Below are 13621 nucleotides of genomic sequence, written 5' to 3'. Positions count from 1 at the left end.
TGTAAATGAAGTTTATAAAAATTGTAAAAATAACGTATGTTTTCCAGCTCAATTGCGGAGGTTACAAGAAGATATTGAGAATCTTCGTGAGGAAAAGGAGAGTGAAGTTTCAAGCACTCGAAATGAGCTAGTCAGTGCTCAGAATGAAATTCTGTCCCTTCAACAAGTAGCCAAAAAGGCAGCATCAGAACGAGATACTGATATTTCTACTCTTCAAGAAGAGCTGCAAACTGTGCGAGCAGAACTTGAGCGGTGGCGGAAAGATGCCTCAGATTATGAAAAAGAAATTGTCAATCTACAAGCCAGTTTTCAGCTCAGGTGTCAGCAGTGTGAGGAGCAACACAAGGAAGAAGCTACACGTTTGAAAGGTATTTGTTTAATACAGTGCCACGAACCACCACAAACAGCATCCTTTTCAGTCTGATGAATGTCAATAAATCAAACTTTCCTCCCTTCCTCTATCCCTCCTTCCCATCATGCATGCACACTCATTTACTATATCTTTATTTATAGAAGTGTATCAAGGCTTATAGTGTTATAAAACCCTTTCATGTATTTCATTAAATAGAAACTTCCAATTATGCTTAAATTAGCTTAGGTACCCTTTTGATACCAAAAGTAGGCCAAGTGCAATGCCATTTGGAAAACCTGTGTTGTTAGAGGGATTGATACTGCTACAGGTTTTCAAAAGGACTTGCATAAAATCCGTATAGTTAAATCTGTATAACTAAAGCCTGTAAAGGGGTAGCTTCTGAACTTTTAATTTTTATAGCAAAGGTTCACTTGAGAAACCTGCATTTACTATGGGTTAATAAAACAGATGATATTGTGTTCATTTATGTTAAAATACATATAGTTTTATTAAATGTAGTTTTATTTTGGAAGCATGATGTTCAGAGATGCACAAATACTTGGTGCTGAGCCAGATCTGCTAGGCTCATTCATTTGCTCTTCACTTTAGCTGCAATACATGCAGGTAAATACACTGGAGCCACTGCTCCAGTTCTATAGCTTCAGGTCTTGGAGAATCTGCTAACAGAGGTTAAAAGCTCTTGCTAAAATATTCTACATGCCACAGCGAAGCTGGCATCTGTAAAATATGCTTTGAATTCTGAATTAGTTAATCGTAGAAGTCATCAGAAAAGCCTTTTTCCAGCTGAGGCTCCAGTCTCCATCATTTTATTATGAAGACAAGTAATACTTGATAAAAAACAATTTTACCATAGACTGATTTATTTCAAAGGTCTTACTTTAACCATTTAGTTATTTCTTTAAACACTGTTACTTTTAGCCGAGGCATGGTTATCTAGGGATTTTAGTTGTTTGTTACTTTCAATTTGTTTCTGATTTTCTGCCGAGAAGTGAAATCAAATATGATTCAAATATGCAGTGCGAGCAGACATATAAGCAAGACAATTTACTACTGCTTTGTGCCTTAAAGAAGCTCACATTAAGAAAAAACACTAGCTTGTGTATGGCTCACAAGCTCTTCCTAACAGTAAAGATACTGTGACATGTTTTATAAATGATTGCAATAGAAATCATATAACATGATTATAATAATTTGACCTTTACAGCTAATACCAGCTTTTCCACCATTTATTAGCTGGTGCTGCTTGAAGCATTCGTGAAATTATTGTACTTAAAATTTAATTTTATTAATTGCAGGTGAACTTGAAAAGTTGAAGGCAGAATGGAATGCTCTGGAAGCTGAATGTGTTACACTAAGAAAGGAAAATACTTCGCTTACATCTGAACTTCAGCGACAAGAGAAGGAGCTTTCTAGGTAAGGGCATGGTGTATTTGTCTGGGAAGATAACAAAGAAACTTTGGAGGTTGGTTATTCTTATTTCTTCCCTAAACTGGTACTAAATGTCTGATGGTGTTTGTGATTAAATGAACTGAAATTTTGTTTCTATCTTAGTTTTTGGCAGAAAACAATTTTGCCATTTATTTCTCCCCAAACGCTTCTGTATTACTTCTCAGATATGTTACATGGTATCCTGATATATTTTGCTATTAGCTTATACCACTGGAATATGCAAAAGAAGCATGTGTACAAATAAATGAAAAGCTTCTAACAACCTTGGACAGACTTCTTCAAATTACAAGTTTGTTTCACAATGCTTTCATGTATATAATATATAATTAGTGACCAATAAAAAAAAGTAAAATAAGAAACTAAAAAAAATAATAATCTAAGTTATAGTATAGATTATAATTACATTAAACACGATAATGTGTACACATGCATTTAAAAGCAGGTCTGTGGGCAATCTTATATCAGTACTTTGCATTAGGGAGTCAATGTTGATCTGCTCTTCTATGATTGTCTCTAGCTGATTTTTCTGTATTAAATAGAGATGTGAAGCTTTTGAAAGTGAAAACTGCTTTAAAAATCTTTTGTTTAAATTTAAAGTATGTAAAGAAACAATTGTATTTTATTTTTCAGTTCTCAGAAGCAGAGTTTAGCGCTAACCAGCAATATAAGTGTTCTTGAAATGTCTCGAAAGGAACTTGAAAATCAGATGGGATCTTTGAGAGAAAAACATCAACAGGATGCAGCTAGTCTAAAAAGCCAACTCAGTGAAGCTGAGAGTCAAGCAAAGGATGTTCAGAAAGAGGTAACATGAAACACTTTCTGTTTTGAAGGAATACAATGCCCAGTGACTTTCCTTTTATTTCATTATAAAAGCTTAAATGTCAAAAATTCAGAATTTTTAGTAGCAGAACTTTTATTTCAAGTACGTTTATGTTAGGTAACAATATATACATCAATAGTTAAATCTCAAAGGGAAGATTTCAAATAACATGACTTACGTGTGTTTTGGGAACCTCCTTAAATTTGCTTCCATTCATTACCTTAGTAAGAGCATTAGCTTACTTTATAAGCTGTTAAAGATAGGTGACCCTTACTCAGAAATGTTCCTGATCATCTGGTTAGCCGTTATGAGTCAAAATGTATTCTTCTTACTCAGTATGGTTTAAGCTTTATTTGAGAACAGGACTACACATTCTTTAGAGACGGTTTCCTTTCATCATAATGGATCACTAGGCTTCTAAAGATGATTAGCAAGTGCATAAGGAAAAGCTAGCATTTTAAGCCTAGCTACTAATGATCATGTCTGGAAGAAGGCCATAGTCTCAATCAGTTACTTGCTTTCTTCAATAAAGGAATTTTGAGAGAAGTTTTCCCCTGTCACTGCTATTAGTTTGTGTACTGCAGTGTTTTTCTTTGCTTTGTCATTAGGTCATCCATGTCACATTCCTTTCTGTTTTTCTAATTTGAACAGTCTTACTAATCTGCTTGCAGTCAGATATGTTTGTAAAGTTGCTTACTCTTTTACGTTTGTGGTAAATGCCACAGACAAATTGTGGCACAAACAAATTGAAGGTCATTGATTCTGTCCTCAGTAACCACTGTTGTGACGACTGCTGGAAAACTTGTAGAGAAAAACTTCTGTAGAGAAAATTGAATGCAAGTTTGAAAAAGGAGAAACTGTCCATAAGGTAGAAAGATGAGATGCATTGTCCCAGTATTTATACTTAATCCACAGTAAGAATTGTGGCATGTTATTTTTTCTAAATGCCTTTCCTTCTTTTACGATTGATTTTGATGCGTGGGGAAAAAGGTTTTATTTGCTTCATACAAAATGTTGTTTTTTGCACCTATTTGACTGATCAGCATAGTTGTAAGACCACTATTTAAATGTAAAGGACTCCTTATTCCGCTTTATTTTTTGTCTTTTTAGATTTTACAGTTCTGTCCCATATGGTAATGAATAATTGTTTGATATGAGAGATGAGTTAATTTACTTCATATTTCCTTGCTTTGTAAATCATTGCAAGAGTTGATAAGCTGTGTGTTAGCCTTGTGTGCTGAGGTTAGCATGAAGATGTATTAATTGTGAACCGTTCATATTAATTTCTTAATGCACTGTTGTCCATAATTATTATTGATAGATGTCATGTTACTCTATTGTTACTGGTACAGCACATAAATTGATCACTCTGGGATAGACTCAGTACAGTTGAGTATGAGCAAGCTTTCTGGAAAAGGACACAGTACTCAATGCACTGATTTTTTCAGAATATACGTGACAGTCTACTAAAATGTAGTTTACTTCTAGAATGTCCCAGGTAAAAAGAAACACATTGTTTTCTATTCAGTGATTTGCTGTCTGTGAATATATTCCTGAGAAGTTCCAGGTCAGGTAAAATTTGTCTGCAAAAGAATACTCTAAAGTAATATAAAAATGTTATTGATTACTTAATGAGAGATAATGGTGAGCTCATTCTGAACTACTGCACTTGTATGTTCTTAATGGCATACTGCATGGGCAGGTGCTACATTTGTCTGAAGTGGAAAATTTCTGAAGCTCTGGACACTTAAAATGTTTGAAACCTAATATAGAAGTGTAGCTAGTTAATCTGTGTTTCTAGACTTAATTTGTTTGTAGAATTCTATCTACTTGTGATTTTTTGTAAGTAATGCGACCTCTAATAATCTTTCTGATTCTGAAGCAAGTTGTAATGTCGTTGCTGCCTGTTTAGTCATTAAGTGAGTTGTGTTTTCTCCTCCAGTAGTAGGGGAGATCATTACATATCTAACATGAAATTTATTATACTTCTTCGTATCATTCTAGACACGATCACAGAATTTACGCTTAATTATCCTGAAAAAGCATACAAGGAATCCTAGTTTTTCCAAGTCAGAAACAAAATCTTAATTTAACAAAAAGAAAATCTAAACCAATATTTTTGCCTTGCTTTTATTAAGAGAGAATGTTCTGATCCATGGCAAGTTATGCTGGGCAGAAAAGAAAGCTGGGTGCTAAGCAATTGTAAGCAAGCTTTGAGCGGCCAAAAATCTGCAGCCTTTTCTTTCTTTTTGCATTTAGTATGAAAGAACACAGACAGCGCTCTCAGAACTGAAGGCGAAGTATGAGATGGCTGAGCAAGAAAAACAGTCAATCACAGAAGAGCTTAAACAGTGTAAAGAAAACCTGAAGCTGCTACAAGAAAAAGGAAACAACGTAAGTCTGTCCAAAATATTTGGGGAAGTCTGGTTATGACACCAATGACAATTCTGTTGATTGCGAGAACACCCAAGTGCTGAATAGAAAAAGGCTGGCCTTCACAAAAGGTCCATGTACCATATCATATGCAAAACTCCATTCTGGTACTACCTGTGCAAATTTGCAGGTCATTTGCAGGTCAACTGGTACAATTTGCATGCAAGTTAAATTTACAGCTCCATGACAGTTTTAAGTATGGCCTTAGATATCTGCTGTATTGAAATAATCCATCTTAACTAATCGCAAATGAGATCTAGGCAAAACTTTCTAATTTCAGAGACTGATACGTAAGCTGAGAAACCTCGGTCCAAAAGAGTTAAGCAACCTTCTTCAAGATGCTTTTATTTTATTTATTAGTGAATATTACAACATATGTTCCCTCCTCACTCTTGCTTATGCTTCTTAACAGTGGTTATCCCTGGTCAGCTCATGCTTTATACATGTAATTGAACCATCCTTTCTATTCACTAATGGAAATCTTTTCTGCTACAATTAATTTGAGAGGTTCTATCAGTAGAATTAAGTTTACAGCTAGGGACATCTTTTTCTTATAGTGAGGCACCTGAGATCCTCCAAATGTTAACTGTGGTAGGTGTGTCAGAGGGTAATTATAGCCTTTTTAGATACCTTACTGCTCTGAGATGACCAGTTTGTCTTCCTGTACTGCTGCCACGATCTGTGGTGGGTCAACAACTCCTGTAGTGGTCAGTACAAAATAAAAAGTTTACAGGTATTACCACCTAAAATCAGCTGTGTGCTACATGCCCAGTTGATATGAATACTCTTACTGTAGCCCACTTACTGAAAGTAAACCTCTGCCATAGTTAAACAAAGATGTAAAGAACTCAAAGCTGTTCTCACGTTATCATGACTGTGACGCTAATATCCTCTTGGAACCTGCTTCCTTTTTAGAATTCTTCTGCAATGCCAAAACAATGTTGAGTTACTGAAATAGACAGATGTGCAGAAATAAACAAACCAAAACATTCTAACAGAAGAGACCATAACAAAATAATTGTGAATGTGAGACTTCCTGTTCTGTTAAAAAACTAATCTCAGCCCTAAGGTGATTAGTGAAAAAGGGGGGTAGTTGAAAGAATTAAAATACTGTGAGGGGAATTGGAGTACCAGATGAAAGCTTGTGAGGTAAGGGATTTATTTTTTTTAGGAAGAATTTGAGGTGTGTGTTTAAATGAAATAGGAACCAGACCAGTTGCCAAAATCTGTTTCCAGAGGAGCTACAAGAGTTGAAGCCCAGAGGTCAGGGTATGAAGAGCATCCAACCATATAAGGACTCGCAGGACAAGCTTGCTTATCCAAGTGAGCATTACTCACAATCAGCAATGTAAAATATGTCTATCTTGTGGATTATTTGAAGCATCATGGATACCGGGCTGAGCTCCAAACTCTAATTTTTCAAGTACTCTTGTCCCCTTTTTGCTGGAAACATTATCCATTACTTCATCCTTTAGGGCAGTGTCCCGCAGAAAGTGACTTCCCAGTGTGGGATTTGTTCCTTTTTGCAGCCCATCTATATCTGAGTTTTTGTATATCTTCATATTCTAATAGAGGATGCATGTTGTTGATGAAGCACCTAGTGAAGTGCTCTTCAGCAATAAGGAGAATTTTTAAGGTATTTTGTTAAGTTCATGAGGGGGAAAATTTAATCATTTGGAGGCAACCTCATTTAATGTGGTGGATATTTATCATCTGTTTCTCTGGTCAGGATGCCCCAGACTTAAATGTGTGTAGCTTATAAATAAACAAATCTATAAGATTGTCTGGTGAACTAATAAATGTTAGAAAAGAGAAGGCTTCTCTATTCCATTTAGAATATCATTTAAATACCAAGTTTTTATCCTTTCCCTTTAGGAAGGATGAAGTTTTTTACTAAAAAAAAAAAAAAAAAAAAAAAAGCTTTGTGTTCTGAACCGCTTAGCAGTGTGGTATACTACTTGTGCTTGCATGTTTGTAGTCACTGATTAAGTCGCTGATTATTTCCTGATGCGCTTCATACGATGGATTTATTTATGTGAATGGTTTGAGAACATTAGCTGCTCTGGTTGACTTAAACTTTTGGCGCTTTTTTGAACACTGCTGTGATTATTTCTACCAATGTGCTTTCTGTGGGAAGATGGCACTGTGATTTGTGGCACCAATGACAAAAAAAAAATAATACTGCATGGAAATTACTTTAAGAGTTGCACATGATTTGTGAGATTCTATTCTTCAATCACAATGTTTTAGAAGACTTCAAACTTGAATTGATCATGTATTTATTTGGCTGAACAAAATCAGGGTGGCTTCAGCACAAAAAAGTTAAGAAAATACAAAGCATGGTTTGAACTTAACCTTTGTGTGTCTGTGTGTGTGCACAAATATATAGGCTAAGATGCAGAGAAAGCAGATGTCTTCCAAGGACAGCTGAAAAAGAAATTAGGTCCATTTTTGCTTCTAGTTTATCATTTTAAGAATAGAGGCTGTATATCCAACATGTGAAGTAGTTTACAGTTAACTGAAAATAATTGAGAAAATATGCAGAATCTAATAAAACCATGAGCTAAATGAACCCTGAAGTCTTGCTAGCTGGTAGTTTGGCCCAGCTGCATCATTGGATCAATTTTTAGAATTGCATTTGCTCACAAGGCTGATGCCCTGCCAGAGATGCTGATCTTTGTGGTGTCTCTAACAGAAATATACTTCCCTGGTTCATAGTACCTTGGTGCTGAATGTTATAACCTTACAAAAATGTCTGAACTACTGGGTTTGCCTGTGGACATAGTTGTAACTAATTCATCAACAAGATTGTTTTTCCTGGAGGCTGGTGATGGAAAATGAGAAAGGTGGAATGAAGAAGCAGCTGAAAAATTTAATATCTGGTATGAGTCTTTCTCCCTTAAGAAATCCGGTTTGGATTTCCTATCACACAGAAAAGAAAAACAAAAAGCAAAACAAAAAATAGAATTAAGATACAGGCAAATTCCAAGTTGAGATGAAGTTTCTTAGAACATTTTCTGCCTCCTTCCCTTTATTTTTAAACATTCCCATTCATTTGAGTAGAATGGTGTACTAACTTTGTATACCAGATTAGATAATGCTGTATTGTGTTAGATGTCTTTAATACATTTCATTTAAAACAAAGCTCACTGACTTATTTTCCCCTCTCTAAATCATCTTTTCCTGATTGATTTATAGCACAAAGTGATTTTTAATATCCCTTCCCTTCTTTAGCCTTCCATATTACAACCCGTCCCAGCCGTATTCATCGGCCTAATCCTGGCTTTCCTGTATTGGTGTTACGGCCCATTGTGGTAGCGAAAGGTACAAGCACTACTGTTCAGTCGATGTATGTTTGTCCCTCTCACCTGTATGTGCCATTTCTGTATAAAATAGTGCATGGTGAAATGCTCACAGGTATGCCTTTACCTGAAGCAAACCCTTCATTTAATATTGCCATTCTGTCGATACTGATGAGCTGAGTGATCAACTAATCACTTAACATCTGTCTGATTTCTTTAATTCTAACAATGACTTCCATTCTAACTGGTTCTGAATGTGCCTCTTCTAACTTGGTCTCAGTTTGTCTTTAGCAAATGGGCTACCTTTTGCACAATGCTGTGATGCTAGGGCCTGGAAGAAAGCTTAATTGCTTAATTAACTGTGAAAAAATGAAGAGTTTGCCTCTAAATAATAATAAAAATCAACAAGCTTCAGTTCTTATTTACGGACTAAGAAATTCCTCTCTGGCTGTAAACCCTTATTTTTCTCACTATGGCTGTGAAGAAGATGGGATAAAACCAAGATGCGAAATAGGTGGTTGGTTTGTATTCTGACCTCTCAGCTTGCATTTCCTCTAACGTCTCCCAGTGTGTCCTTCTCTTATTGTCGTCATAAAATGTCGTGACAGTCCGTTGGAAATGATTTTGTTAGGATCTGTTATGAACTAACTTCAGAGATCCGGGTTCGAACCTTCAAAAGCCAAGTTAAAGATGTCAGTACTACATACACCTGGCTAGCGATGGCTTCGCACAAGTGATGTTTTAAACATCTTAAGCCCTCATGTGTTTAATAGCAGATTTCTTTGAGGTGTGTACAGTAACGAAGCTGAAAATACAGAACTGGTTCTCCTGGCGACCTTCAGTCATGAAGAGCTGTGGAACTCCCTTGGCCAGAGCAACGTGGGTCACTGTGCCCCTCCAAGTCAGGACTAGCCTGCAGTAGGGCTCGTGGGTAACATTTTAGAGATGCCTATCAACAGGTACTCAGGACTTTCAGGAACCATGGGGTAAACTGATTAGTGTGAATTAGAACAAATATGATATTGATTTTTTTTTTCTTTCCACACAGAGACAATGGCCTTGGATGCCTGTGATGGCAGCTTTGGTTGCTGTAACAGCCGTGGTGCTGTACCCAGGCCTAACCAGAGCTTCTCCATGAGAACTGTTGTTGAATCCATACACCGTCCTCCCTTTAGAAGCTGGCAACATTCATATACTGAGGGAAAACAGATTAATTCTCTTCCTTTTTACCTCTTAATACAGCACAGCTCCGCGTGAGAACAGCAGTAGGGTCATTTGCTTTAAACTGTATAAAATGTATCTGTCTATAAAGAGGGAATAAAATTGTGATTCATCATACTGTGAGCAATATTTTTGCTTACAATTTCATGCAAGTTTTAAATTAGTATGTTGGGATTCTGAATACTATAATGGTGGCCTAAAGTAGGCTTCTTGGTACCAAATTATTTATAATAGCTAGGTTTGCAGACACGTGCTTTAGAATCTGATTGCCAGATTTAAAAGGAAAACAACATTTCTGATTTGGACACCCAAGCCAAGTAACCTTGCAGATACTTGGAAAACGGATGCAGTGTGCTCAGTGCCTTTCAGTATGATTTTTTTTTTTTAAACTAGTATATCATTTTACTTGCTGTTAGTCACTGAGCTGTTGGGAACAAGACTTACGAAAACTTCTCTTATCACGCCTTTTGAAGGAAACATATTTTTCTTTGATAAGGATTGCTTTATTAATGACTTTTGGGGAATAAACACAGTTCATGTCCAGCCTTAAAGAGAGAGAGATACTGATGGTGGAGACCAGCCTAGAGTATTTAGTGTGCGCGTGTGCGAGTATAAGCATGTGTGTGTTCTTGAGTGAGCTAAGGTATTTCTGGGAGCAAACACTTGGTCATTTGATGGACATAGTGCAGTGGTTCAACTCACGTTAACTTTAGTTTGAATGTAATTTATTAAATTTCATATATTTAAAGAGGTGCGTTCTTTAAAAGTATGAATACTTTCTCACATATCACATTGTATCGATTTATTTTTTCAGTCATTTGATACTTTCTTACGAGCTGGATAAACTCTTTAATTAAGCTTTTATTGACATAACTTCATTAAGAGAACTGCAACAGTGTGATTAGCTGAAAAAAAATCTAAGATACATAAAATACTACAAAATTGGAATCATATTCCTGGTAATGTATTGTCAAGTGAATATGATTTTAATTTGGTAGTAGAATTTTGTGCATCCTCATCCCATGGCTGTAAGTACGATGCAGTGGTCCCCATTACAAAGTTTATTTTCCTTATCCAAGTACTATGCCTATTGCTTTTTGCTGACTTTTGGTGGGAATCACTGTAGTTAGTGCTGAATTAAATGTAGACTCTAGTTGTCTTGTTCAGCTCAACAGTTCTGTCAAAAAAGTTTATTAAAGACTTAAATAATATGCTAAAGAATGGTAAAGTAAAATGGCTCTGCTAAAGAGAGCTTCAACATAGGGAGATAATCTCAACATTTGAATTGGCTTTAAACAATTCTATGGCAATCAACAGGTAGTTTAAATATTTAAATAGAAATTTAGTATATAATTTACCTTGTAAAGTTTTGAGGGTCATTGTCCTTTAATCAAAGGGTCTATCTTAAGTTACATGGGATTTGCTCTTGGGAGGATTATTAGTTATGGAAATAAGTCCGCAAGTGACTTGTAGAAAATATTGTCATTTAGTTCATTCATTTCATCATTTTCAGTTGCAGGAGGCCACCCAACCACAGAACACTCGTATGCCAGTGGTACTCAGTACCTCTTGTATATAGGTTATTGCAAATATTGTTCTGAAATGCTTAACTTCAGAATTACATTTTTTAAAGTAAATAATTGTTTTAAATCTATTTTGTAAAGATATAAAAATACAATAGAATTTCTGGAGTACAGATTAAACTATTTGCACTAACACACGTGATGTGCATGATTTAATAAAATAACTTTACTCTCCCTATGCATGTTTGAGTTGAATCTCATTTGAAAACAATACTCATGCTAAGTTTCTTTTGTGCTAGATGTTGCCACGATTACTAGGCACAATGTCTGCAGCATGTTCAGTAATATCAAAAGACTTTTTTTTTTACGTTGTATTTCACATTTGCACTGGTTTTTGTCTAGCTGATCTCTCTCCTGTCTGTGGCTTTCAGAAAGAAAGGGGGGAGGAGAGGGCCATGAAGAACTTGGGAACGTTCTTGCCGGGGAGAAAATAATAAAGTTTTTACAGCTGAAAGCTGGATTGTGCCTGTGGCAGAGGTCATGAGATCGCAGGAGCAGTGGCTGTGGATATGGAAAGCCCTTCTGGGGGAAGGGAGCCTGATGCTGCCTCTGTTCCTTAGCATCCTGCACTCCCCGGTTGTCCCTTTCAGCCACTTTTCCAACTGATCCTCTTCCCTCCTCCCTGCGGGTAGCATGTAGACATGGTGTGAGGAGGTGGAGCAGAGGCCAGGAGCAGGGGTCCCTCGTGGCTCGCAGCGGGGAAGGGGCTGAGTTCCTTTGGACCCACATCGGTTGGGGGCCCCCACTGCCAACGGGTGCCCCATACTGAGCAGTGCTGCCTGTGACGTAGGCCTGGTTTTGTATTAAAGACAAATGTTGTGTTTTCAGAAATCTTTAGTGCATCAGAGAGCTGAAATTTGAGACCCAACATGGCTGTATTAAAGGAGAAAGATTAATTACGTGCATGTGTGCATATTTACATTGCATACACAGATGCATAGTACACATTGCATGGGTGCTCATGCTTACAATTATACCTGTGTTTCCCTAATACCAGGCCTTTCCCAGGAGTTCTTGACATTTGCATGTTCAAAATGATCAGGAATCAGCACAGTTCACTCCCTGAGAATCCCTGGAGAAGGGCTGGGGAATGGGAAGTTACTGTTCTCCAGCGCGTTGACACTAAAGCAGCAAGTGAAGTTTTGTAAGCAGCCTGTCCACAAACCTCTCTTTTCAGCTGGTTTTCATTGTGTTTGTTTATGGTAAATATCTGTGCTCTTTTACATTCAGATTTTTTTTTTCTTTTTAGTTTTGAGGCTTGATTAGCTAAGCCTTGGAATTCCTGCAACAAGAACAGCTTTTCACAAGCATTTAAGATGCTCTGAGTCTACTTGTAAAATGAGTGCTCTGAGCTTGAACCAAACTCTGAGGTTTTAAAAAGGTTTCTCATACTAGGAAAATACATCTGAGAGTTATTTTATTGGTTACTAGTTCAATTTGGAAAATTTATCATAATAAAATGTCCGAATACTTCTTCAGTTTTTCTCTGGTGTCTTGATGAGGCACTTTTTTTTATTATTACTATTATTTTTAAGTTCTAATAGCAATTCCGCCTTCCTGGGGACTACTACAGCAACAGGCCTTTGGTGTACAACATAAAAAATGTACTGTAACTTTGCTGTTCCTTACAGCTGAACTAAAGGTGTTCTTCCAGAGTCTTCCTGACCCTTCTTCCAGACTCTCTGGATGTTTTGGTGCTAAATAGAGAGTTGTGAGCCTGCACAATATACTGCAGTTTTCTCATAAAACAGTCTTAGGGAGATTTAGTGTCAAATGACTGATAGCTGAGGCAAAGGTATATTTTGAGGGTATATTAAATTTTTTAAATTAAGTTTTCTGAAGTATATCATCTGTTCAAATTTTCAGCGTGCTTTACATTTTGAATGTCTCCTGCCTTAATCTGTGTGGCTCTGTCGTTTGCAAGAGTCATTTCTTCAGCTTCAGTCTTCTCTGTGGTAAATGCCCTGCCGATTCATTCCACCAGCAGCACCCGAGTGCTTTAAAACACCAGGTCACCCCAACCCCAGGGGCTTTCGGGAGGCTGCTGTAGCTCACACTAGCTCTGCAACGAGTTGGCTGGTTTCCTCCTGGGGCCTTTTATCCCCTCTGGTTTTTCATCTGCCCTTAGCAACTTGTTTCAAGAGTTTTCTTTAAAATATCAGTAGGTCAAAGGAAAGAATTAGAAGCCATATTCCCTCTCCCCTTCTGTCTTCCAAGCACATACCTCTAAATCTGTTCTAAGGGTGATTTGTTTCTAGCAAACAACTGCTCTGAATTCCTCAGATCCAGGTGCCTTGATGTTCCCAGTCCCTCTGTGCACTTCTGGACGCACAATCCCTTCCTTCCTTTCTTCTGTCCCTCTGTCCATCTTCCTCTGGCAGGAATCAGGCTGCAGTATGTGTCTCCCAGTCCTTCCTGCTTCCTTAGGTTTTTATTTTGT

General features: G+C 37.0%; 1 protein-coding gene across 24 annotated transcripts in view; it reads left to right on the top strand.

The window, feature by feature from the left end:
• The window catches only part of SLMAP (sarcolemma associated protein), an 88735-nt gene extending 77376 nt beyond the window's left edge, over positions 1 to 11359 (top strand). For 14 of the 24 annotated variants that reach the window (XM_082768192.1, XM_082768185.1, XM_082768188.1 and 11 more), the window contains 5 exons: positions 48 to 368; positions 1669 to 1786; positions 2453 to 2624; positions 4902 to 5036; positions 9426 to 11359. In XM_082768192.1, coding sequence (XP_082624318.1) covers positions 48 to 368; positions 1669 to 1786; positions 2453 to 2624; positions 4902 to 5036; positions 9426 to 9515 — 836 coding nt within the window. In that variant the 3' untranslated portion in view covers positions 9516 to 11359. Of the gene's footprint in view, positions 1 to 47; positions 369 to 1668; positions 1787 to 2452; positions 2625 to 4901; positions 5037 to 8309; positions 8400 to 9425 lie in introns of all 24 variants that reach the window. The other 10 variants (XM_082768194.1, XM_082768186.1, XM_082768189.1 and 7 more) reach the window with 1 other exon arrangement.
• The last annotated feature ends 2262 nt before the right edge of the window (positions 11360 to 13621 follow it).

The sequence above is a fragment of the Aythya marila genome (assembly GCF_965140915.1).
Source record: "Aythya marila genome assembly, chromosome: 10".
NCBI lineage: Eukaryota > Metazoa > Chordata > Aves > Anseriformes > Anatidae > Aythya > Aythya marila.
This window is presented reverse-complemented; position numbering and strand designations above follow the sequence as displayed.